The sequence below is a fragment of the Hemitrygon akajei genome, chromosome 16, assembly GCF_048418815.1.
Source record: "Hemitrygon akajei chromosome 16, sHemAka1.3, whole genome shotgun sequence".
Taxonomy (NCBI): Eukaryota; Metazoa; Chordata; class Chondrichthyes; order Myliobatiformes; family Dasyatidae; genus Hemitrygon; species Hemitrygon akajei.
Window position 1 is genome coordinate 38,010,739 of NC_133139.1, and position 27,288 is coordinate 38,038,026.

General features: G+C 40.3%; 1 protein-coding gene across 2 annotated transcripts in view; it reads right to left on the minus strand.

Annotated features, from left to right (window-relative positions):
• Nucleotides 1-26,861, minus strand: part of hdgfl2 (HDGF like 2) — an 82,623-nt gene extending 55,762 nt beyond the window's left edge. Inside the window, exon 1 of one of the 2 annotated variants that reach the window (XM_073068723.1) lies at nt 26,659-26,861. In XM_073068723.1, the coding sequence (XP_072924824.1) occupies nt 26,659-26,730 (72 nt within the window). In that variant the 5' untranslated portion in view covers nt 26,731-26,861. The remainder of the gene's footprint in view (nt 1-26,658) is intronic. The other variant, XM_073068722.1, reaches the window with a different exon arrangement.
• Between the last annotated feature and the right edge of the window lie 427 nt (nt 26,862-27,288).

The window sequence follows — 27,288 nt, forward strand, 5'->3', positions numbered from 1 at the left end:
CACCAGGTGACTGACAGGAAATGATATAGTAGTGGAGGTTGAAGGTGTAGAGAGGCAGGTTAGTGAGTGGTGTTGATCAGCATACTGCTTGGGGAAAATAGCTGTTTTTTTCCCCAATCCAGAGGTCCTGATGTGAATGCTATGTAGCTTTCTCCCTGATCGGAGAGGGACAAATGGTCCATGAGCAGGGTGTGTGGGATTCTTCATGGTGTTACTGGCCCTTTTCCAGCACCATTCTATATATATGTACTCAATGACAGGTAGGCTGGGATCACTGATGCACTGAGTTTTGCCTTCCTATCCACTGCAGTGCAATTTCCACACCAAGTAGTGATGTAGCTTGTCAGGATGCTCCCTAATGGCATCTGTAGAATGGTGTGAGTATGGATGTGCAAAGTCCAGCTCTCATCAGCTTCCTAGAAAGTAGATTATGAGCATTGATGTTGCTTTCTTCACTGTGTATGATGTGTTCTGGGACCATGAGAGGTTATTGTATGATGTGCACTCCCAGGAGTTTGAAAGAGCTTGCAAGTTCCACAGCTGTGCCACCGATGTAAAGGTGGGTGAGAGTGTTGAGAGTGCTCCTTAAGTCAATAAACAACTCCTTTTTCTTGTTGACAATAAGGAAGAGGTTATTTGCCTGAGCTCTTCCACCTCCTCTCTGTAGCCTGTCTCATTGTTGTTTGACCACAAGACACAGGAGCAGAATTAGGCCATTCAGCCAATCGAATATACTCCGCCATTCCATCATGGCTGAACCTGGATCCCATTTCACCATATCCGTTGATGCCCTGACCAATCAGGAAACGATCAACTTCCACCTTAAATATGTGCACGGACATGTAGTCATGGCGAACTTGAAGTTGAAATTGCTCGGCTGTTTGACCCTGCTGTCGTGTGTCAGCAGAATGTACAGAATGAGCTCAGCAAACAGCCCTGGGGGGTGGGGGAGACCCATGTTGAGGATGATGTGGAGGGAGGAGTGGTTGTGCTCCTGACTATCTGAGGTTGGTTCGTTAGAAAGTCCAACAGCCAGTTGCACAGAGATGTATTTAGACCAAGGAGTAGGAATTTGTTCAGCAAAGTCTGTGGGGCAGTAGTGCTGAATGCCCAACTGAAATCCAGAAACAGCATTCTGATGTGAGTGTCCTCCTTTTCTAGATGTGTCAACATCAGATGCGCAACAGTTTCTATGGCATCTGTTGTAGAGCAATTCTGTTGGTAAGCATATTGGTGAGTGTCCAGGAACGGAGTTTTTGATATGTGCCATCATCAGCTGTTCAAAGTACTTCATGGTGATTGGCATTAATGCCATCAGGCAGTACTCCTTTTGTTCTATAGGTGTAGAGTTCTTTGGTACAGGGATGTGGTGGTTGATTTAAAATATGTAGGGACAGCAGCCTGGATGAGTGAAGAGTATGCCCGTGAAGACATCAGTGAATTCCTGTGCACATGTTCGACGAGTTCACGGCCTGGGATATTGTGCGGCCAGGCTACCCTTACCAGGGCCGACTCTCTGTAGAGTCCTTTATCAGACCAAAAACTTCTTTTTCCTTTAGTATCCAAAAATCTCAGTTTCAATTCCAAATATTGAACTCCTCATCCTCCTATCTTGGTGATTAGTCAACATTCCTCCTCACTAGTCACTACCGGAGATGAAAGGACAAAATATACTTTGGGTCAGAAACTGCAACATTTGCCATTCAGGAGTGGTTTAGTAGCACAACGAATGCAATAAATGGGATAAACAAAAAAAAGAGGTATCAACACGAAAAGAAACTGCTGAGTTTTGTCCTTCATATTCTGAGTTTGTAAAGCAGACTTCTAGAACAATATTGGCATAAAACGCTTCAGAATTGTTAGACATAGGACATCCTTCAATGATTTGTCAATAAAAAAGTTTTAAAACTTTTAAAAGCTGATTAAGTGAAAATTACAAGTGATAATCGAAAGACGGCTTTGTGAACAGTACAGAGCAGAGGTTACTATGCCCATGAGAAACTATCTTATTTTCACCCTTCATATTATGTAGTTATCACCAGTCTAAAACCAGATAAAATTTGTAATAGATTAGCAATTCAAAATGGACCATCATTAGCATTAAAATCCATACTGTGTACTCTGACACTCTTAACATGATCAAGCCAATTCGGGGAAACAGTTTCAATATTAAGAAGCAGGCAAGGAGAAACATTAAGTTAAAAAAAAACTTGGTGCAGCTACAACAGAAAACTATACGCATGCTAAACAAACAATAGCATTTTTAGATAGAGCAAATAACGCACTACCGAAGGGACCAGATCAATGATCTATAATCCTGGTACATCAAACTGTGAATTTAAAAATCTAATAAGAGGCCCCATGTTGTTGAAAAATAGCAAAAGGCAAAGGAGAATGAAACAAATAGAGCCAATTTCAGCCAGAAATACCACACTGTTGATGTTCCTCAGTCTCTAGAGATCCCTACCATCACAAAAGCCAGTCTGCAGTCAACATGATTGATTATGTGTGATACACAAAAGCTGTGGAACCCCAACAACATCCCAAGTGTGGCATTATAGATTTGTTCTCCAGCTCCAAAGGCATAACATTGCCACACACCTGACAAAAAAAAGTGAAAAATTGCTCAAATCAATCCTTGTCACCAAATGTTGAATTCGATGTTGGCCTTGCCCAAGTAACCCTTCAGTAAACTAACTGATAGCAAAAAGAAATGCATGGTCTTTTACCTTGCAGAGCTACTACTGGACTAGAACTGCTTCATTTCCTAAGCACAAAAACAGTGACAGCCTTAAGGCTGATTTATACTTCTGCATAGGCTCTACGCCGTAGCCTACACCGTTGTGAGCATTTATACTTCTGCGTTGGTGCATCTGCGTTGCTCTGCAATTCACTGCCAAAACGCTAGTTGGCGGTGGGGTTTCTATGTTACTGTTGAGTTTCTTCATGTTCGTATGTACATATTTTCGGACTTCCTCAATTAACCTCTCCTCGATTTGGTCCATTTTCCAACTCACATTCTTCTTTCTTCTCTCTCAATTCGAAAATGGCGGAGAAGCAGCAGCTACCGGAAATGCGTAGGAGGAAATGCAATGCTACCAAGCGGACCAATCACTGTTGTTGCAGTCTGCCTCGCCGCAGCGCATAGTTACATTTTTAGGGAGGTGCGTGTCAGGCTATGCCGTACCTAAGGCGTATTCGATGCAGAAGTATAAATTGGCCTTTAGAATCACAACCTCATGATCTCCTCTCAAGATCACAGGCTTATTTCAGCTCAAGACATTGGCTTGCATTACGAGAATGGAGGGTGCTGGCGTTCTCCTAGACAACAGGGCATACTACAATTTTCCATCATATGAAGCAGCATCATCTGTGCAAGTATCAGAAAAAGAGAGATGAAAAGAAGTTTTCTTTTTTGCACCTATATAAATTCAGTCAGAGTGAATTTTATTCTGCATCTCAAAGTTTTAAGGTTGTCATTTGTGAATTCTATAGGCCAAAATTTCCAATACCCAAATAGACATAACCCCGGAGTCATCTGTATTTCAATAGTTGTTGGAATCTGGAAAGAAAAACATTATAGTTGTGGAAACAGGTTAGAAAAATAGAATAACTGGAAACCTTCAGTAGAGCTGTCAAAAGACTAATAGATTAAACAGTGTTTTTTAAAAATCACTCTACATGGGATTTATTTATACGTAAAAAGACTCAGAGTGAGCTTCAACCGAGTACATTTTCAACAATTTTCTAAATAAAGGTGACGATAAACTATAGAGGTGAAATCTGAAGCAAACAAAAGTGATATGATAGAGAAACTCAATAATTCAGGTAGCATCTGTGGAGGGTAACAATCAGTCAGTATTTTGGGTCAAGACCCTTCATCTGGACTGAAAGAGGGAGGTACCGATAAAAAAGAGGTGAGGAGGAGGGAGAAAGCTGGCAAGTGACTGGCAGATCCGGGTGAGGAGCTGCTGATTGGCAGATTGAGTCAGATGGAAGAGAGAAGGGCAGAGATAGCCAAAGAAGTGATAAGTGGAGACAAGAAAGAGCTTCAGATTGTGAAATAGAGTTAAGAAAGGAAGATGAAAAATTGAACCAAATAAAGGGAGGCAGGGAGGCATGATGGGCAGATGGAAACAATGGGAAGAATGTGCATGCAATAGACAAATAGAATAGATGGGGGCAGAACAGAAATATGTGGATGACAAAACAACTACTGTTGTTTTATTCCTCATATTCCATCTGGGAGCCTACAATCCAACATTTCATCAGATCAGGTATAGTTATGTATTCTTCACATAGGTTTATCTGATAAGGTAGAGACCTCATTCTCTGCATGTAGGCAAATCTATCAGTTCTAAAGAACATCAGCACCCGCCATATTTAGCACAAGAACAACATGCATTCAGTTTACATACATATACTTCAGTAGAAGTCCCAGTTGCAAAAAAAATACAAATTAGAAATATTTTAGCACCTACATATTTTGATATGTTTCTATAAATATACAAACATGCCTGCATCCTGAAATTATAATTGGCGACCAACTTCCAAAATTATTCACGTTTTGTACCTGTGACTGGAAATTGCCAATGCTAGTGATTTACTGTGTGTGTTGCCTTTAAGGCATTTGTTTAGTTTATTATATTTTCGCTTTAGTAATTTGTTTGTAATCGTTTTCTAGTTAAAGTTAAGGTTGTTTAAAGTAAATTCGTTGTCTGTGATATATCGCAGCATGCGATGACTTCACATCCGGTTTCGCCACGTCTTGTGGGAAAATACCGGTTTGGAGAAACGGGAAGGGGGGGCTTATGTGTGTGCAGGATCAGCGTGAGAAAAGTTTTCTTTCTATGCACTAGAAACATCAGAGAAGCAACGCCGTAAGTTCATGAGATAATCGATATGTTGAATTAAAAATGTTAATGCTGATTCTGTTAAAAGTAATGACGGTTGATAAGTTTATGTTTTTTGTTATTTAAAGAGTTGCGGATAGTTTGTGTTGATGTATTTAAAGCCAGTTGATGGCGTAGGTAGATTCTGACTGTATGTTGCACTTTAATGTAATATAGTTGTTGTAGTTTTACTTTTGCAAGTATTTATGATGTAAATGTGATGTCAAGAAGAAAACACATACTGTATATATTTTGTATCGTTTTATCAACAGTTTTCACCATACTTTAATGTGGAAGAGTGAACAGTAAACAGTTAATCTTACTGGGACCGCCTCATTGACTGGTTTATGCTTGGTGTTTAGTTCAGAGTTCTTTTACACCTGTGCGAGAACACTACACTGTGGATTGTTTTGTCTCTGCATTTAAACAGTGAGCTACAACAATAACAGGAGGAAACAGAAAAAGTATAAATCAAAAGATAGTCAAAGTTTTTTTAAGTGCAGGTTTCAGGTTTGATCACAGATGTTGCCTAAAGCTGCAACCGCAGGAACTGTTAAACCAGAGCTTGTTGCACACTCTGCAAAACAGTACACAAACACAGCATACCTTAAAAGATACTTAAACATGGAAACATATCTAACTGTATGCAAGTGCCATTGTTGCACTTGTTAACAGTATAAATATAAAGATAGAGATTTAAAGCATAAAGCAAAGAAATAACAACAGACAAAATAAAGTGCAGGTGCTAGCATCTGAAACAAAACAATGCTGGACAATTCAGTGATCAGCAGCAACTATGGAGGCAACAGGTGTATGAAATTACTTTATTGCCATCAGCATGCACACCCAAGGTATAAATACCATGAAAATTATTTTGTGCAGATGCAGCACAGTACTGTACATTAGAAATGTCATAAATAACACTAATTATTCATAACTTACACAATAAAACAAAACTAAACAAGACATTACTACAGGTTGGGGGAAATATACCCAGAGAGAGAATTAAGAGTTTTTCAGGTCAGTTCGAGAACCTGATGACAGCCGGAAAGGTGCCACAGTTAATACTTTTAAGTGTGGGACTTCAAAGCTCCTGTATCTCTAGCTGATGCCAACATAAGAGGGCATGGCACAGATGTAGCATTCCTGAGACACATCACTTCTTCTAGATATCCTTGGTGGGAAGAGTTGCACACATGATGGAACTGTTCAAGTTACCACTCTCTGTAGCCTCTGTGGATAACAGTTTCTATACTGGTCCATGATGCAATCAGTCAGAATGCTTTCCCTCCCTGCAGTCTACAATCAGGTCCTTTGTTTTGATGATGTTGAGTGCAAGGTTACTGTTATGACACTATTCAATCAGCTTACTGATCTTAGTCCTGTTTACTTCCCTCACCATCCACGATTCTGTCAACTAGAGTGGCATCAAAAATTTTACTGCACTGCTTTTTACCTTCTACCCCCACAGATTCTGCCTTTAAGTTCCTACATCATAGAATAACATGTAGCCAATCTGTATTACAACTCAAAAGTTATGAACTAGTTTTGCTTGGCAAAACTGAACTGCAATTGCTCCTTGGGATCCAGAAAGAATCCATGGATAAAGTTTATTTCATATACAAACCCTCACAGCTACATCGCCCCAGTTAGCCAAAGTTTCATAGAAATAGTTAAAAATGGTATAAAAAAATCAAACTGAGTAACAAATTATGTATTTCAATGAATTTCAGAACAAATTAGAACACTCCCAATACTACTACAGTGCTATAAAGCTATGCATTAGTTCCTAATACTTATTGACAGAGGAAATTCATCCACATAGTGATCATTTGACTATAAATGAACAAAATCAGCACAGACACTTAGTGCATCTAATAGACCGCATTCAATCAATGCTGTTGATGATTACATCCTCCAAATCTTCATTTTCATTCTTTGTAGTCCCTAACCTGAAGTGGTGAAATCATTTCATTTTCACTCCCGGCTGTTTCTGGCATCTCCAAGCATGAATGCCTGAAACTGCAGTGAGCAAAGCAATTCCGAATTGTCATACTGCTTATTTCTCATGATTTTTCTCCATGATGTTATTTAAAAACTGTTCCCTTAAAGCAGTGTTGTACTCAATGCATACAAATGCACATAACTGACGCAAGTTAGAAAATGTTCGGCAACATTCTCTTGCCTCAATTAAGCAGCACAGTGTCCCAAATAATTGAAGGGAATGCTGTCTGGCCTGCTGAGTTCCTCCAGTATTGTGTGTGTTGCTTGGATTTCCAGCATCTGCAGATTTTTTCATGAAGGGAATCCCAGCTATTTTCTCAACAAGTTTTTGTTCTTTAAGAATTGTCCAAATAAGTATCTGCCCCAATTAACCTATGGCCCAATTAACCAGAATTTGAACAGGTATGTGAACATGTGCAGAATAGAGGGATAGAGATAATGTTCAGGTAGAGGCAACTATTTTGGCATCATGATTAGCAGAGGCATTGAGTTGAAGGGCTTATTCTTGTTCTGTACTAGATTTTAAATTACTGCAGACCCTCTCAAAAATGAAAAGCACCATCTTCCAAATTGTGCCTTAAAGCAAGTTATCTTCAAACACTAATGCTGTATAAGTAATCTTGTATATACATTGATTAAGCAGTCTTGCTCATTTCAATAATTCATTACGAATTATAGGCATGTACAAGTAAGTGAATTGCATAGGTCATGATGCCACCAAGTGATACGTGTACATCTCGCTTAAAGAATAAACTAAGACTCACATTTCAGACTCCCTAGTCTTTGAATTACAGTAGTTTAATGTTTTGAAGTTACAAAACTTAACAATGGCAACAAGGTATTTTTGAAATGTACTCGAGATGGCTGAAGTACAGCAAAACATTTTTACTAAAAAAAAACGCAGCAAGGAACAGTAAGTAAAAAGAAGCAGCCCAGCATGTGCAGAGACCGTCTTCAGAAGGGAAGAGAATAGGTTTTTTTTAAACAAAAGGCAGAAAATGGAAGAATTCACAGCTTTACAAAGGGTGAATACCAGGTGATAACAATCATTAAAAAAAGATGGCTGGTTACATCAGAAAGATTGAAGAGTTTGATTACACAACAGATAACTGGCTCACATATTCTGAGCTAATTGAACAATATTTTTAAAGCAAATGAAATATCCAATGAGAAACCAGTACCAAGTTTTCTGAGTGCATTGGGTTTAAAGGCATACTCTTTGCTTTGAAGTTTGGTTGCTCCAACCAAACCAACAGAAATTAGTTTTGCTGTTATTGTCAAAGTAATGCAGGAACACTTAGAACTGAAACAGTTGTTGATTACAGAACACTTTTGGTTTCATAAGTGGAATCAAAAAGAGGGGAATTCCATCTTAGCATACATGGCTGAATTGAAGAGAATGTCTGAGCATTGCCAGTTTGGTAATGGGCTTAATGATGCAGTAGGAGATCATTTAGTTTGTGGAATCTTACAAGAAAGCATTCAAACACAGCTCCTAACTGAATCACAACTTACATTTAAAAGAGCAAATGAAATTACCGTTTCAATGGAAACTTCAGACAGACACAATTGAGTTGCAATCAGGAATGAAACAAAATTGTAACATCCAGATAGAGGCCAACCTGATAGAAGAAGTTGTGTTATCACTGTGCAGGGGCTCACATACACCAAACCAATCCAGGTTTAAAGGTGAAACTTGCAAAAAAGAATGCAACAAAGTAGGACACATAGAAAGGGCATATCAGGCAGACAAAAATAAATGGATTGCACAGGGAAGCAAAAAAGATAAAAAGGCAAATTGCAGTTTCAGAAAGAACACTAAACTGCACGCTGTTGATGAAAATTCTGATAATGATGAGAGTGATACAGGAATGGGTAGGCTTGAGATTTACAATGTGAAAACTAGTAATAGACAAGCAATATGGCTTACACCAGACGTGAATGGCAAATTAACTAAAATGGAATTAAGACATTGGTTCAGCTGTTTCAGTCATTCCACAAAATGAGCTTGAGAGGCATTTCAAAGATACTAAAGTGAAGCCTGCAGATATCCAACTAACAAACTTATAGTGGAGAAAAGGTAACTTCTGTTGAAATGACATCCGTAACAGTGAAATACAACAACCAAGAAGCCACATTGAGCTTATATGTGGTAAAAACAGGAGGACCAGCATTGTGGGGATATGACTGGCTGAGACAACTACAACTTGTTTGGAGATCCATCCACCATTTGCATTTCAAATACCCTGCAATGTAGGCATATGAACGCAAATTAAGAAAGATACTGGTTGATGCCATAGCTTTGCATTGCACTGAAAATCACAAATATAAAGGGTAAAATAGTGTTAAATGCAGCTGCACCCAAGTTTTGCTAAGCCCATCCCGTTCCTATACCATCCATGATAAAATAGCCAGTGAGCTAGATCACATGAAGGCTGAAAGAATTCTTTCCAAGGTTGAGCGGAGCCCATAGGCAATGCCAGTTGTCCCAGTAGCCAAGAAGAATGGGTCTGTCACGATCTGTGATGATTTCAGGGTTACCATCAATCCAGTACTGAAAGTAAATCAATAACCTCTGCCCAGCATAGAAGACATCTTCACAAACCTCTCTGAAGGAATACACTTCAGCAAAGTGGATTTAGCTGAGGCCTACCTACAGATGTTAATGGAAGAAGAGTCCAAAGTGTTTCTTACCATAAACATACACAAAGGACTTTATCGCTATAATAGGCTTATTTTTGGAGTAGCATTTGCACCTGCACTCAGGCAGAAATATATGGATCATGTGCTGCATGGCTGCCCAGGCACTCAGTGTTACCTGCATGACATCATTGTCATTGGTAAGGATGACAAGGAACATCTCCAAAACTTCAAAACAGTGGTAAAAAGATTAGAAGGTTATTGGCTCAGAGCACAATTCGACAAGTGTGAATTCTTTACACTGTACTGACACATTTTGATTCACATCATCCAGTGAGGCTTGCCTCTGACACTTCGCCTTCTGGTACAGGTGCAGTCATGTCACATTACGAGTGATGGAAGTGAATGCCCCATAGCCTTTGCATCACGTTCACTTACCGCTGCACAGAAAAGTAACACACAGATTGACAATGGCCTTGAATCTGGTTTGGGGTGTAAACCATTCCAACCAGTACTTGTATGGGAGTGAGTTTACTCTTATTGCTCGTCATTAACCACTAGTGTCTATTTTCAATCTACAGAAGGGTGTTCCACTAACAACAGCAGCATGAATGCAGAGATGGGCTCTGTTTATTTGAGGACATGATTACTCTTGGAAAAGTAAGTACCAGAAAAAAAATAGTAAAAGGACTCTCCTCTTGATATATGATAGTTGCTGTACGATGCAGAACTAAAGTGTTAGTGGAGCTATGTGCTGGTCATCTAGGCATGGTTAAAATGAAAGCATGGGCTCAAAGCTTTGTCCGGTGGTCTTGGATAGATCAGCAGATCGAGCAGCTTGCCATGCTCTGTTTAGGATATAACATATCCAGAAGACGCTAAGAGCAGTGCCGCTCCACAATTGGGAATGGCTTGTATTGCCCTGGCAGAGGACTAATGTGGATTTTGCTGGACCATTCATGGCCACAAATTTCATGGTAGTAGTGGATGCAGCAACAAAGTGGCCAGAAGCATTCCCAATAGCCTCCAATACAGCCTTGCACACTGTTGATGTATTGAGAAGCCTCTACACAAGGACTGGTGTTCCAGAACACATAGTCAGTGACAATGGACCACAGTTTGGGGGGGGGGGGGGGGGGAAGAACAGTTTCAATCATTCCTAAAAATGAATGGAATAAGGCATATTACATCAGCACTGTAGCGCCCAGCTACAAATGGCTTGGTGGAAAGATGTGTCCACAGTCTAAAGAACCCATTGCAAGCAATGTCAGTAGAACACACTACACTAACACTGAACTAGAAGCTTGCCCATTTCTTCCTTGCATATCATAATGCAACACATTCCACAAGCAACAAACAACTCAACAGCCATGCTGTTCCTGGGTTTTCCCATCTGTTCATGCTTGGATCTCCTCAAACCCAATCTTCGAAGGAGAATGCAGTACAAACAGCTGCGACAAACTGAGAGCTCAATGTTTCATACCTGGACAAACAGAGCTGATCAGAAACAGGTACTCAAAAAGATTAAGGACAGAACTGGACTACTCTTCTACACAGTGGAGATTGCATCTGTTATCATCTGGAGATGACACATCAATCAGTTGAGGAGGGCAGAGTTAATTGTTAGAGAAGAAATCAACACACACAAAATGCTGGTGGAACGCAGCAGGCCACGCAGCATCTATAGGAAGAAGTACAGTTGACGTTTCGGATTGATACCCTTCATCAGGCCTAACTGAAAGAAGAGATAGTAAGAGATTTGGAAGTGGGAGGTGGTGGGGGAAATTCAAAAGGATACTGATAGGAGAACACAGGAGGGGAAGGGATGAAGCTAAGAGCTGGAAAGTTGATTGGCAAAAGGGATACACAGCTGGAGAAGGGAGAGGATCATGGGATGGGAGGCCTAGGGAGAAAGAAAGGGGCAGGGGAGCACCAAGGGAAGATGGAGAGCAGGTAAGGAGTGATTGTGAGAGGGGCAGAGAGAGAAAAAGGGAAAGAAAAGGGGGAAAATAATAAATGAATGAATGAATAAGGGATGGGGTAAGAAGGGGAGGAGGGGCATTAACGGAAGTTAGAGAAATCAATGTTCGTGCCATCAGGTTGGAGGCTACCCAGACAGAATTTAAGGTGTTGTTCCTCCAACCTGAGTGTGGCTTCATCTTGACAGTAGAGGAGGCCATGGATTGACATATCCAAATGGAAATGGGACGTGGAATTAAAATGTGTGGCCACTGGGAGATCCTGCTTTCTCTGGCAGAGCATAGGTGTTCAGCGAAACGGGTTTTGCCAATATATAGAAATCAGCTAAACGGTCTCCCAGTCTGTGTCGGGTCTCACCAATACACAGAATTCTATATATTGGTAAGACCCGATGCAGACTGAGAGACCGTTTCACCGAACACCTACGCTCTGCTCGCCGGAGAAAGCAGGATCTCCCAGTGGCCGCACATTTTAATTCCACATCCCATTCCCATTCCGATATGTCAATCCATGGCCTCCTCTACTGTCAAGATGAAGCCACGCTCAGGTTGGAGGAACAACACCTTATATTCCGTCTGGGTAGCCTCTAACCTGATGGCACGAATATTGATTTCTCAATTTCCATTAATGCTCCTCCTCCCCTTCTTACCCCATCCCTTATTTATTTATTATTTTTTCCTTTTTCCCCTCTCTCTGTGTCCCTCTCACAATCACTCCTTGCCTGTTCTCCATCTCCTTCTGGTGCTCCCCTCCCTCTTTCTTTCTCCATAGGCCTCCCATCCCATGATCCTCTCCCTTCTCCAGCTGTGTATCCCTTTTGCCAATCACCTTTCCAGCTCTTAGCTTCATCCCACCCCCTCCGGTCTTTTATCATTTCTGAGTCGTCCCCCCCCCCCCCCACTTTCAAATCTCTTACTATCTCTTCTTTTAAGTTAGTCCTGACAAAGGGTCTCGGCCCGAAATGTCAACTATACTTCTTCCTATAGATGCTGCCTGGCCTGCTGCGTTCCACCAACATGTTGTGTGTGTTGCTTGAATTTCCAGCATCTGCAGATTTCCTCGTGTTTGTGTCAGAGAACAAAATTAACCACCACTATCAGAACCACTTCCTGCAGTTTCAAAGTCAACTTCTACAACCACCACGGAGGAGGCCCCAGAACCTGAGATTGTTTCACAGCCACAAGTCTCACCTGTTAAGCAGAGAGATCCCCATCATCAGGAAAGACACTATCCCACAAGAATAACAAATCCCCACAGCAATTAATTAAATCTTTAGGCCTCAATGGAACAATTTAAAATTTACCATGCTGTGATTGTCTGTAAAGTAGTAGTATTATGTAGTATCCTGTGTATGTAAATGAGGTGCATTCTATACTGAGTTGGAATTTATAGTTAAGCAGGGAGGAGTACTGCATACACCCTATCCGCGTTATATGTGTCTTAAGACTGCGGATTCACAGTTATACGAGGAACCTATTTCTACCAATGTCTCCTTATATACGTCCAAAACTCACAGTTATGCAAGAAGCATAACTGCTTTCCCGCCAATACAAGCCAGGTGCGTGCGCCTCACAATCTCACTCCTGCCAGTCTCACATTGGTTTTGGCAAGATGTGGATGTGCGATCTTGCGCTCTTAAACTTTTGTTGGTTTTACCTACAGTGCAATGATTTTGTGCTTGAAATATTTAACTATGCCTCCTAAGCATTCGATGTCATGTCCTGGGCCATCAGCCAAGCGGCTGAGAACCACTTTAACACTTGAAAAAAAGTTGGAAATTATAAACAGCACGGCATCAGCTGAAGGTAACACAGCTCTGGGACGCTACTACTGGGAATAGAATCTTGCCTTTAAAGTTCTTTTGTTGCTTGACAATGCGCCAGCCCATCCTGAACATTTGGACAGCATTCATCGTAATATAACAGTGCCGCCTAACACAACTTCGCTGATTCAGCCACTCAACCAAGGTGTGATCCACATTCAAAGCGCTTTTTTTTTTACGGCAAACTCTCTCACAGATGCTGCAAGCAACAGAAGACTTTGAAAATCCTGTGAGTTTACCAATGGTGAGGGAATGATGGAAGTTGGAACACTTGCCACAAATGGTGATGGACATGGACCCAAGTTTAGAACGGAGTCATCATTTCCGTAGTTCCCTGTCATCAACTCCTCTTCCCGGCAAGCAAATTTATGGTGAAAAACAAAATGCTGCTAAGCAAACAACCCTCACCACTTTTTTTTTAAATCGGTGTCATCTCATTCTGCCGGCAGTTCTAAGAGTTCCATGAGTATTCCTTCACCCCTTGCTGTGCTTGATATGATCCCGACACCACAATACCCACTCATCTCCCGGAGCGAACACACCTGCCACTGTTGGTGAGTACTGTACACCCTAGTATGTTAACTTTCAACTTACGCTGAATATTACCTTAAATTAATGAAAGGTAATACGAATGTTGCCTTGTGGTACTACTTTTGTGTCATATTGGTATGAAAATGAGAATAAATTAGATGAAACATATTTAGGAAGCCCCCTGGAACTCACCCCATTTTCTCCATTTAAATAATTATTCACATTATGCGTCAACTATGAGGAACGTATCCTCCGCATATAACGAGGATAGGGTGTACTTAATATGTAAGTAATATGTGAGTGTGAGTGTATAAATATTTTTAAATAACTCATTACAAGCTATATGTACATAACTACACAAATTGCATATATTATGATGCAACCACACGATATGTGCATGCCTCACTAAAGAACTAAGACTCACATTTCACACCCGTGTCTTCCTTTTAATTAGTTTAACGCTGTTATGTTTTGTAACTTCAAAACTATTACTAAAGTGAAGAAAATGCCTTCCTCCTTATTTAAATAGTATCCAGAACTGCATGTTGTTCGTCACCCACTTCAAAAAAAACAGAAAAGTGTTACCGTGATTGTACAAAGTACCTCAAAATACCTTTGATCTGCTTACTAACTTCCACATCTCAAGTTCCTATGGTACACTGTTACACACAGTAAAACAACCTTTCCAACAGAATTGTTTGCCAGAGTACGATTTAATAATCTCTTCTACTTCAATACATCTTTCTTATGAAAAACGTCAAATCTTTATTCTCCAACCAGCAGAAATTTTACATCAAAAGTAGAGACTGCTCTGTGTAAAGGGAGTACATTTCATAAGACAATTTGAAACTTATTTAGGCAATGTTCAATTGACTGAACCAAAATATTAACAGATAGGATAGATGGCAACAAGTCCTTGAATCAAAAATGATGCCAAATGTTTTGAGAAGGAAAAGCAAAGTTGAATAATTATTCTACTTCTCATTACATTGGCTTAATGCCTTTAAAAGTTTGAATAAATATCTATTCAGTTCATTATCATTAATTCATCTCCTTTTAGAGCCAACATACACAGTGCAAGAAATGTGCACAAAACAAAGTTTAATGGTGCACCACAGCAGACTGGCTCCATTCCCACAAGAAACAAAAATCAGTGCTACTTGAGCCCAACATCTTGCAGGCCATCAGAAGCAAAACACAAGACAGGTGTATTATGCCAACCAGAACCCAAGAGCGGTGCTTTCACAGTCCGCCTCCATTGTCCAAGGCATTTAAGTGAGGTTACAAATAATCGTATATAGTTGATACTGCTTCCTGCCTTTCTATTGGAGTTGCGACAAATATTACATCCATTGCACTTGTACATACAGGGAATCCATGCTGCAATTCAAGCAGCAACTCTTCAGTGCTTTTCTAGTAGCAAGAAAAATCAAGAGCATCAACAAATGCCAATTATGGTGGACTAGAGCAGTCCTAACTCTTGACACTCATGTTTCCTGTTGGCCACAAGTCAATAAGTTGACTGTGAAGCACTCTCTGAGAAGAGCTCTCTATGCAGGGTTCTTGAGATCTTTGGACAATGATCTTACAGAAATGTTTCTTATGCTGCTGTTCTGCCATATTGGAATAAACCATGACTAACTAATAAGTCCTAAACTCAGTCAGCAGTACCCATTATTGTAAAGGCAATGGAGGCATCTTTGAGGTCTCTTATTTGAATGATGAAATAATCAAACAGATGCTAGTGCCCAAATCAACAATATTCCTAAGAGTCTTATACTCATCTCTCTAGTGATATGGAATATTGGTTATGATAAAAGTATCCTCCAACCATTTTGTCAGTAGGATTCCACTGCAGTTGGCTTCTGCCTGCTCCTTGCTTAGTGAACAAAACTTACTCATAGATATTGTCTTTCCCAGCAGTACAGAAGTTAGCTGAGAAAATTATTGCCTCCAACCATTTTTGCATCCCAAGATCTGAGCAGAAGCTCTCATTGGCCATTCACAATGCTTTCATGATTGGAGTCTGTACACTAATGTTCTCAACATACTGGTTCCATGTTAAGTGAGCAGACAGATCACAAAGTATTTACTCATCTGAAAGGGACAGACACCAAACTGACTCAATTTTGGCAGTGACACTTAACCCATGAAAATAACATTCTTTGCCCAGTTTGCCCTTCCAGAAGCAGCTGGTCACACCCCACAACATGATTCTCCCTTTCTTTTCCTGAGGCAGGCACCTCTCTCTCTCTCCGATCTCCACCTCATCTCAATTACCTTCCATATACCCTCCTTTGCTTTCCAGACCCAAGAAGATCACCACACATCTGTATCATATCCAAGTGCCATTCCTTCATCAATAGACCAGGCTGGGATGCTACTGCCAGTGTTGAGTTGACAGGCAAAATACAGTGATTCTGATGAGCTAATTGCACTTCAATCCATGTCTCCTCAATGTTAGAATGAAGATCACCCTGACTTCAATCATGAGCTACACCACACAGTTAATAGTATTACACTGGCATATAATTGGAAGCCAAGCACCAGGTCACTATCAACCCATTCACTGAATTAGAAGACAGGGTGGGTCTTATACAGCTGCAAGAAAAAGTTTGTGAACCTTTTGCAATTACCTGTTTTTCTGCATTAATTAATTACACATAAAATATGGTCTGATCTTCATCCAAGTCACAATACAGACAAACACAATCTGCCTAAACTAATAACACACAAACAATTGTACTTCCTCTGGTCAATACTCAGTAGACCATTTAAACAATCACAGTCTAGGTTCAAAAAAGTATGCAAAGCTCTGGAGTAATGCCTTCTACATGATCTATTTGGAATCAGGTGTTCCAATCAATGAGATGAGATTGGAGGTGTGAGTTGTAGAGGTGCCCTGGCCTATAAAAAAGACACACAAAGTCATGTTACTGACAGAGCCTGCTCTTCTCAGGAAAGGTCTGTTTACGCTCACTATGCCTTAATCAAAACAACTTTCAGAGGACCTCAGATGAAGAATTGTACAGATGAATGAAGCTGGAAAAGACTACAATAAAACACTAATGTCTTTAGAAGTGCATCAGTCCACAGTTAGAAAAATTGTCTACAATGGAGGAAACTCAGTACTGTTACTACTCTCCCTAAGAATGGGTGTCCTGCAAAGATCACACCAAAAGCACAACATGCAATGCTGAAAGAGGGGGAAAAAGAAACCAAGGGTAACAGCAAAAAACCTACAGAAATCTCTAGAACTTGATAAAGCCTCTGTTCTTGTGTCCACTGTAAGAGAGAGAGAAAAAAAAAATTGCTGCACATCTCAAGTTTGCAAAAGACCACCTAGGTGTTCCACAACACTTCTGGGGCAATGTTCTGTGGACAGAGACTGAAGTTGAACTTTTTGACAGAAATGCACATTGCTATGTTTGGAGTAAAAAGGGCACTGCACACCAACACCAAAACCTCTTCACAACTGTGAAGTGTGGTGGAAGGAGTATTGTGGTTTGGAGCTGCTTTGCTGCTTCAGAGCCTGGACAGCTTGCAATCATAGAGGGAACAATGAATTCAAAATTGTATCAAGACATTTCACAGGAGAATGTCAGGGTCACGGTCCTTCAGCTGAAGCTTAATAGAAGTTGGATGGTGCAACAAGACAATAATCCAAAACGCAAGATTAAGTTAACAACAGAATGGTTTAAAAAGAAGAAAATCTGTGTTTTGGAATGACCAAGTCAGAGTTCAGACCTTAACCCAATTGAGGAGGCTGTTCATGCAAGGTATCCCAGAAATATAGATGAACTGTATGGAGGAATGGTCTAAAATTCCTACTTGCCATTGTGCAAGTCTGATCAGCAGCTACAGGAAATGTTTGGTGGAGGTTAGTGCTACTAAAGGAGGTTCTACCAGTTATTAAATTAAAGGGTTCACATTCTTTTTCTAGTCTGAATTGTGAACAGTTAAACAAGGTGTTCAATAAAGACATGAAAAGTACCATTGTTTCTGTGTTATTAGTTCAGTCAGATGGCATTTGTCTATTATTGTAACTTGGATGAAGTTCAGACCACATTTTGTGTAATTAACACAGAATAACAGGTAATTGCAAAGGGTTCATATGCATTTTCTTGCGACTGTACATTCACACACAAAGGGACCTCTAGTGCCCTGCCACCCCACTGCTGTCCACCTCCGTATACATCACCACTCTCTGGCAACAATGATTCTCGACAAGACCATAGAAAACAGACCTCTTCCCTTTCCTTGATTACGTCTGTCAGCAAAGGTAAATATTAATGAGGAAATTCACAATCATCTTCAGGTGCATCAGCAGAGTCATAAGTCATCCAGAGTGTTTGAAGCTCAAATTCTAAAAACAAGGGCTAAATTATTACTCTATCATATAGCAGAGATCACTGCCCTCTATTTTGCTTTTAAGACATTGGCTACCTTTGACAATTATCCCATCAAAACACTGCAAATTTTATCCATCTCTGCCACAGCAAAATCCTCTATTCATCATGATAAGAAAACCAATACCAGCACCCTTTCCCAGGTCATTACCCTACGATCAAGGCCCTAATTACACTTGGTCAGTTCCGATGGCTAGGTTACTGCATATCACTTGCAGAATGAACATTGGACTCCCAAAGCAGGTGCTATGTTCTGAATTTGTCACAAAATCAAATGGACAAAAGAATACCCCACAATACCCTCAAAGCCCTCTTGGAAAAAGTGCAACAACTCCACTAACTGAAGAGATATCATGGTGCAAAATGAACAAGCCACACTCAGGACAGCATTGAGAACCGAATCACAAGACCTTAAGGTATAGAAGCAGAATTAGGCATTTTGGCCCATCGAGTATTCTATTATGGCTGATTTATTATCCCTCTTGATCCCATTCTCCTGCCTTCTCCCTGTAACCTTTGCCACCATAACTAATCAAGAACCCATCAACGTGTTGCAAATACAGTGCATTTCAGTTAATTAGGTCATGGTTAATCAAGGCAGCTGCTTATTTGGGACAACTCTTATAGAGCAAAACCTAATTGAGTAAATAACTGGGATTCCTTTCATTTGTCTGGGAAACTATGTTGCTTAATTGGAGACTGTTGCCGAACAGTTTTTAATTAGTGTCAGTTGTGGGCACTTACAGTGGCATGCAAAAGTTTGGGCACCCCGGTCAAAATTTCTATTACTGTGAATAATTAAGCGAGTAGAAGATGAACTGATCTCCAAAAGTCATAAAGTTAAAGATGAAACATTCTTTTCAACATTTTAAGCAAGATTAGTTTTTTTTTGCTTTGTACAATTTTAGAGTAAAAAAAAGGGAAGAAGTGCCATGCAAAAGTTTGGGCACTCCAAGAGATTTGAGCTCTCCGATAACTTTTACCAAGGTCTCAGACAATAATTAGCTTGTTAGGGCTATGGCTTGTTCACAGTCATCGTTAGGAAAGGCTAGGTGATGCAAATTTCAAAGCTTTATAAATACCCTGACTCTTCAGACCTTGTCCCAAAAATCAGCAGCCTTGGGCTCCTCTAAGCAGCTGCCCAACACTCTGAAAATTACAATAAATGATGCCCACAAAGCAGAAGGCTATTAGAAGATAGCAAGGCGTTTTCAGGTAGCTGTTTCCTCAGTTCATAATGTAATTAAGAAATGGCAGTTAACAGGAATGGTGGAGGTCAAGTTGAAGTCTTGAAGACCAAGAAAACTTTCTGAGAGAACTGCTTGTAGGACAGCGAGAAAGGGAAATCAAAACCCCTGTTTGACTGCAAAAGACCTTCAGGAAGATTTAGCAGTGGTGGTGCACTGTTCTACCGTGCAGCAACACCTGCACAAATATGACCTTCATGAAAGAGTCATCAGAAGAAAACCTTTCCTGCATCCTCACCACAAAATTCAGCATCAGAAGTTCACAAAGAAACATCTAAACAAGCCTGATGCATTCTGGAAACAAGTCCTGTGGACTGATGAAGTTAAAATAGAACTTTATGGCCACAATGAGCAAAGGTATGTTTGGAGAAAAAAAGGGTGCAGAATTTCATGAGATGAACATTTCTCCAACTATATTGTAGTGGTATGGTAGTGTACTAATTCATTCTGTATTTCATTTAAGTGCATAATTTGTTACTCAGTTAAAATGTAGTTTGCCTTTTTAACTATTTCCATGAAACTTCAGCTAATTAGGGCAGCTGCTTAATTGGGCCAAAATGTATTGGTCCCAATGTGTCCAAATTAACCGGAATCCACTGTATACCCAATGACTGCCTCCACAGCCATCTGTAGCTCCTCATCTTTATTCTAAATGAATGTCCCTGTACTCCAAGACTGTGCCATTTAGTCCTAGGCTCCCCCACTATAGGAATCTTTCACTCCACATCCACTCCATCTAGGCCTTTCTGTATTCATTAGGTTTCAATCAGACCCTCCTCATTTTTTCTAAACTTGTTTAAATTGCGACCAACCAGCAAACAGGAGCAGGAGACTAAGAGGCAACTTCACACAGGTTCGCGATTAAAGATTCAAAAGGCAGCACTTCATGGCAGTTTTCAAGAGTCTGAATTGCACTCAATCAGTGAATGGGATTCGTTAGCAAGGGTGAATAAAAATAAGTCAGAGGCAAGTGGAGCAGCCATTGTGTGAATGGGCCAGTGTTAAGAGTGGGAACATTTTGACACTGGCTCATTAGGCTTAACAAAATCAGACTTGGGCGAGGTCAGTATCTTCTTCATCTTCTTTATTCTTCATTCTTGGTCTGTTAGGGCACAGCGAATGCAGTGAGAATGGCTCCAGGGGCTGTGTTGTATTCTTTGTGTAATGTGGGAATTCTGGGAGACCTCCAGCCTCCTGGATAACCACATCTGCACCAGGTGCAACAAACTGCAGCTCCTCAGAGAACTGGAGCTGTAGCTTGATGACATTCACTCGTATGGGAGACTGAGGAGCTACAGGGATGTAGTCACGTTTAGGTTGCAGGAGGCAGGTAATTGGTGACTGTCAGAAGAAGAAAGGGAAATGGGAAGCCAGCCTTGTAGCCTACCCCTCAATAAGTATACCATTTTGGATACTGTTGAGGAGGACAACCTACTGGGGGAGCTGCAGCTGCAGCTGACACTGTGGCTCAGAAGAGAAGAAAGGTAAAGAGAACTGCAGTAGTGATAGGAGATCCAATAGTTAGAGGAATAGAGACAAGATTCTGTGAGAGCGATATCGGGATGGTAAGTTGCCTCCCAGATGCCAAGGCTGTATAGTGCAGCCTTAAGTCTTGGTACATATTGGCACCATGACATAGGAAGGAAAGGCAAGAAGGTCCTGAAGAGAGATTTCAGGGAACTAGGTAGAAAGCTGAAAATCAGGACCTCCAGGGTATCAATCTCTGAATTGCTGTCTGTGCCACGCGTCAGTGAGGGCAAGAACAGCAACATTTGGCAGATAAACGCATGGCTGAGGAATTCGTGCAGGGGGCAGGGGATTCAGATTTCTGGACCATTGGGATCATTTCTGGGGAAGGAATGAGCTATACAAACGGGACAGGTTACATCTGAACCCGGGGTGGGGGTGGCAATATCCTTGCAGGCAAGTTTGCTAGAGCTGTTTGGGAGGGTTGAAACTAATTCGTCAGAGGGGTGTGAGCCAGAGTGATAGGGCTGAGGATGGAGCAGTTGGTATACAGAGACAGTGTAGTGAGACTGCTAGCAAGGGCAAGCTGATGATATGGCAAAATTGTAGTAAACAAGTTGAGCTGCAAAGTAAAAGGGTGACAAAAATCAAAAAGGGTGATGAATACAGGACTGAAGGTGCTATGTTTGAACGCACATGAAATACAGAATAAGTGTGATGAACTTGTAGCACAGTTAGAGATTGGTATGCATGACATTGTGGGCATCACTGAATCATGGCTGAAAGAAGATTACAGTTGCGAGTTTAACATCCAAGGCTCCACTTTGTATCAAACGGACAGGCAGGTCATAGGATCAGAAGGTGCAGAATCATTGTGGGTAGAGTTAAAAAACGACAAGGGTAAAAATACATTGATGGGAGTTATATACAGACCACTGAATAGTAGCAAAGATGTAGGCTACAAATTACAACAGGAAATAGAAAATGTACGTCAAAAGAGCAACGTTATGATAGTCGTGGGGGATTTCAATATGCAGGTAGATTGGGAAAATCAGATTGGGGAGGGGAATTTACAAAAGGCCTGCAAGATGACTTTTTAGAGCAGCTCGTGGTTGAGCCCACAAAGGAATCTGCTATTCTAGATTAGGCGTTGTGCAATGAACTGGAATTGATTACAGAGCTTAAGGTAAAGGAACCTTAGGAGCCAGAGATCATAATACAACAGAATTCCACCTGCAGTTTGAGAGGAAGGACATAAAGTCAGATGCATCAGTATTACAGTGGCATAAAAGGAATTACAGAGGCATGAGAGAGGAGCTGGGCGAAGTTGATTGGAAGAGACACTAGCAGGGATGACAGCAAAGCAGCAATGACTGGAGTTTCTGCGAGAAATTCGGAAGCACAGGATAGATACAAAAAAGCATTCTGAACAGTGGCTGGCAAGGGAAATCAAAGCTAACATAAATGCCAAAAAGAAGGCAAATAATAGAGCAAAAAATAGTGGGAAGTTAGAGGATTGGGAAGCTTTTAAAAACCAAAAGGCAGCAAGTAAAAAGGTTATAAAGAGAGAAAAGGTGGAATTCAAAGGTAAGCTAGCTAATAATATTAGATAGATAGATAGATACTTTATTCATCCCCATGGGGAAATTCAACATTTTTTTCCAATGTCCCATACATTTGTTTTAGCAAAACTAATTACATACAATACTTAACTCAGTAAAAATATGATATGCATCTAAATCACTCTCTCAAAAAGCATTAATAATAGCTTTTAAAAAGTTCTTAAGTAGTTTACTTAGATACATTAAATACAATCAACCCCGGCACTTTTACTCCTGGCGGTTGAGTTAAAGAAGATATGAAAGTTTTTTCAGATATATAAAGAGTAAAAGAGAGTAGTTATCAGGCCGCTGGATAAATGACACTGGAGAGGTAGTAAGAGGGGACACAGAAATGGCAGATGAACTGAATAAGAATTTTGCATCAGTTTTTACAGAGGAGGACAATAGCAGTAGGCCAGAAGTTTAAGAGTGTCAAGGGGCAGGAGTGAGTGAAGTTACCATTACTAGGGAGAAAATGCTTGGGAAACCAAAAGATCTGAAGGTAGATAAAATCACCTGTGCTAGAAGGACTACACCCCAAGGTTCTGAAAAGGGTGGCTGAAGAAATTGTGGAGGCATTAGTAATGAGGTTTTAAGAATCAATAGATTCTGGCATGGTTCTGGAATACTGGAAAATTGCCAATGTCACTTCACTCTTCAAGAAGGGAGAGATGCAAAGGAAAGGAAATTATAGGCCAGTTAGACTGATCTCAGTGGTTGGGAAGATGTTGAAGTGGATTGCTAGGGATGTGGTTTCAGGGTACTTGGAGGCACATGATAAAATAGGCCAAAATCAACATGGTTTCCTTTAGGGAAAATCTTTCCTGACAAATCTGTTGGAATTCTTTGAAGAAATAACAGGCAGGATAGACAAAGGAGAATTGGTGGATGTTGAGCACTTGGATTTTCAGAAGTCCTTTGACAAGGTGCCACATGAGGCTGCTTCACAAGTTAAGAACCCATGGTATTACAGTAAAGATAATAGCATGGATAGAGCATAAGCTGATTGGCAGAAGGAAAAGCGTGGGAATAATGGGAGTCTTTTCAGGTTGATTAGTAGTGTTCGAAAGGGGTCAGTGTTTGGACCACCATTTTTTAAAAAAAAAACATTGATGTCAATGATTTGGATGATAGAATGGATGGCTTTGGGGCCAAGTTTACGGACAAAATGAAGATAGGCAGAGGGGCAAGTCATGCTGAGGAAGCAGAGAGGCTGCAGAAATCTAAGAAGCTGCAAGTAATCCACAATCCTGAGGGGCTGGTTAAGGAGAGGTACAGAATAACTCATCTTGTATATCAATATCCAGTGTAGAGTAATAGCCTGAAATAGTAAACACCAAAGTAGTGAAAGTTTTAAAGATACTTGCTCTTAAATATATAATTACATTTCCCAATCTATGATTGCCAAAAGGACAGAAATTCATCATATGGAATATCGAGGACAACTGCTTAAGTGGTACCACACAGCAACTAAAGAATTGATTACTGGCTTCAGGAAAAGGAAGGAGGACAAACATGCACAAGTCTAATGCAGGTGAGGGAGAAGACGACAAAAAATGGTGCAGAGAGTTAGCAGCTTTAAATTCAAGTGTGCTAAGGTATCAGACATATGACCTGACCTGGGCTCTGCACTGTGATGCATTCATAAGGCATGTGAATCATTCAGTTGCATCTTTACTTTATTAGAAGGCTGAGGAGGTTTAGCATATTATTAAATACACTAGGGTATTTTGACTGACTGCATCATGGTTTGATACAGCAATTCATATGTATAAGAACACAAGAAGCTGCAGAAAGACTCACCCAAGACGTCACAGGCACATCCCTCCCCCATTAGTAGAATTCTCCCCCAAGAAGGCAACATCATCCAAGATTCCCACCATCTGGGCCATACACCTTACCACAGCTACAAATCAGGCAACTGATACAGAAGCCTAAAGTCCCACACCACCAGGTTAAGACAGCTACTTCCCTTCAATCATTTCATTCTTGACCCAACCTAAGCAATCCCAGTCACTATCTCAGTACAGCAACATTATGAACATTTTGTACTACAAGAGACTGATTTTTGTTTCAACTGTATTCTTATATTTATTTGTATTTGCACATGACAATAAACTCAAATTTGACAGAACAAGCAAGACAGTCCAACCTGTTCACGAAACATTTAGGCATCATAGAATGCCCAAAATTCAATCATTCATTCTGCCCAGAGATAATTAAAATATGCCACAACAATCATCCCATTGGATATGGCAAAAGGAGAATTCAATGGCTAAAGTAAAAACACACTATGTTGAGGTATTAACCAAAAACAATTACTTCCATCTACGCTGTTTTTAAACAGGTGCTTGGTAACATTAAAAAAAAACACAAATAAAATGTGCACTCTGGAATAAACTTAATTTAATTTGTCTGCCTCCCAGTCAGGATCCTTACAAGATTATTAGCGTACATAAGATGCATTGAATGGAATAGGGATAATAACACATTTCTCAGAAATAATTGTAATGAAGTCAATATTCTCAAGCAGATTATGACAAGCCATGAACACACCTCCTTCCATTTGGCAGCGTAAAAAGAATATTATATGGTAGTGTTGTAGAAAAGCATTCGCATCACCAAATTCTCTGTCATAAAGGAAGGATATTTTAAAAAGCAAAAAGGACTCCAAGGTCTCATACATGCTCGCAGAACATCTAAGGTTAAAATCCTATAAATATACTTCATCACATAATTTAGGATGACATTCCTTTGGTATGGAGATAGTACTACTCTAATTAGTGTCATCAATTGGGTTAAATCTGTGAATATCCACCTTCTCAAATTTCAAATCACCGCTTCTAGAATGAGGAAACCAACTTTCTTAACATTGGTTCAACACCTCACAATCAGGTTTAGTATCACTAGCATATGTTGTGAAATTTATTGTTCAATTTTATTCATTTATTTAGTGAAACAACGCAGAGTAGACCCTTCTAGCCCTTTGAGCCACGCTTCCCCACCCTGACAAACCCAATCAACCCAAACTTAATCATGAAACAATTTACAATGACCAACTAACCTAGTAACTGGTACATCTTTGAACTCTGGGAGGAAACCAGAGCACCAGGGGAAAACCTAGACATTCCACAGGGAGAACATACAAACTCCTTACAGAACAGCACCAGAACTGAACTCCAAAGCACCTCAAGCTTTTACGAAATCAGTACATTACAATACATAATAATGAAGAGCTACAAATTACAATCACTGTTATATAAAAAGTCAATTAAATAGTTGATAATATCTCAGTGAATTTCTTTGGTACTGCAAAGAAATGTCAGTCTGAACTATATTCCTAAATTTTTACTAAAAAGTATTGAATCCCTAACAGTCTAAAGCAGAGGTGAGAGTAATGCTTGAAGGCGTTATCGTTACATGGGTGATTAAAGTTAATAAATTATTTCACATGGTATTTACAAATTGTCCTTGTAGAATCCTGCGGTAGGCACCTTAAGAGATGTAACCAGAACTGTCCCCAGGTAACTAATCAGGTAATAATATACCAGCATGGGATAGGTTGAGGGAAGCTTTTGTATACAAGCACCCCCTCGTCGCAGAGCATGACGGGAAATATAGTTTCCTCAGAACTTTGACCGGTTGACGTTACAAACTCTGGTTACCGTAAGAACTACAACTCCCAGAAAACGCTACGAACGTCACACATGCGTACACCAGCGGTCCAGAAAAATCCACACTGTACAACACACATCCGCCCCCACACAAAAAAACTTTGTCAGAAATCTCAGTGATGAAGATTAAACATTAATATCCGCTTCATGAAGAAAGTTTCCGTAAAAATAACAAAAACAGTACAGGCCTCTACTTTTCTCCCTTCTTCAGTATAAACAAAAGAATTGATCACAAGAGAAATAAATTTAAAAAGGGAAAGAAGCATTTTAATCCACCTCACATGGATCCGCGCGCCATAGTTAAAAGTTAAAAGTTTTGAGTCGGCTATTATTTTCCTACGGCTGTCAGACTGTCCTCCCGCCAAAGCACATCAGACAGCGCGATACTCACCCGGGCCGGCCAGTGAGGATAACCCTTCATTTTAGCGAAAACCAAATCTCCTGCTTTGAAATTGTGAGGCATTTTCTGATCGTCTTGGCCTCCTTTAAGCAATTTAAAGAATAGATACGGACTCGATCCGTAACAGAGCGCAATTCTCAGCGTTTCGAATACTGTATAGCGCCTGAGGGGGGAGGGGGAAAGGAGGGTAAAGCCTAACCTGCTGCCAGAAGTCCCACCTTTTTCGGTCTATGATTTGCTCCTGATGTTCAACGTGCATCAAATCCAAGTTCTGATTGGGCAATGTGGGTGTCAATCCTATGATATCACGCCAGGTTAGTCTGATGCGCAGAAAGGGAGGGGTGGTTCCATTGAATGTGGATAATGAACCATATTGCTTGAGATCTGTAATATAATTTTTAATCATGTTTCGTTTCTAATACACTTCATTAAGCTCTGTAATAATCTATTTCCATACAAAAGGGGAGGAGTAGGGAGGCTACCTAGTTTGTTGCAGATGTCTAGGAATCCAGTAATTGAAATAAGTTATTTTTTATCCGCTGCAAGCAGTGTATACTAGTTACGTATTTGCAAATGTGCGCTCATAACATTCCCCGCATGCACGCAACGGGACGGAAAAAA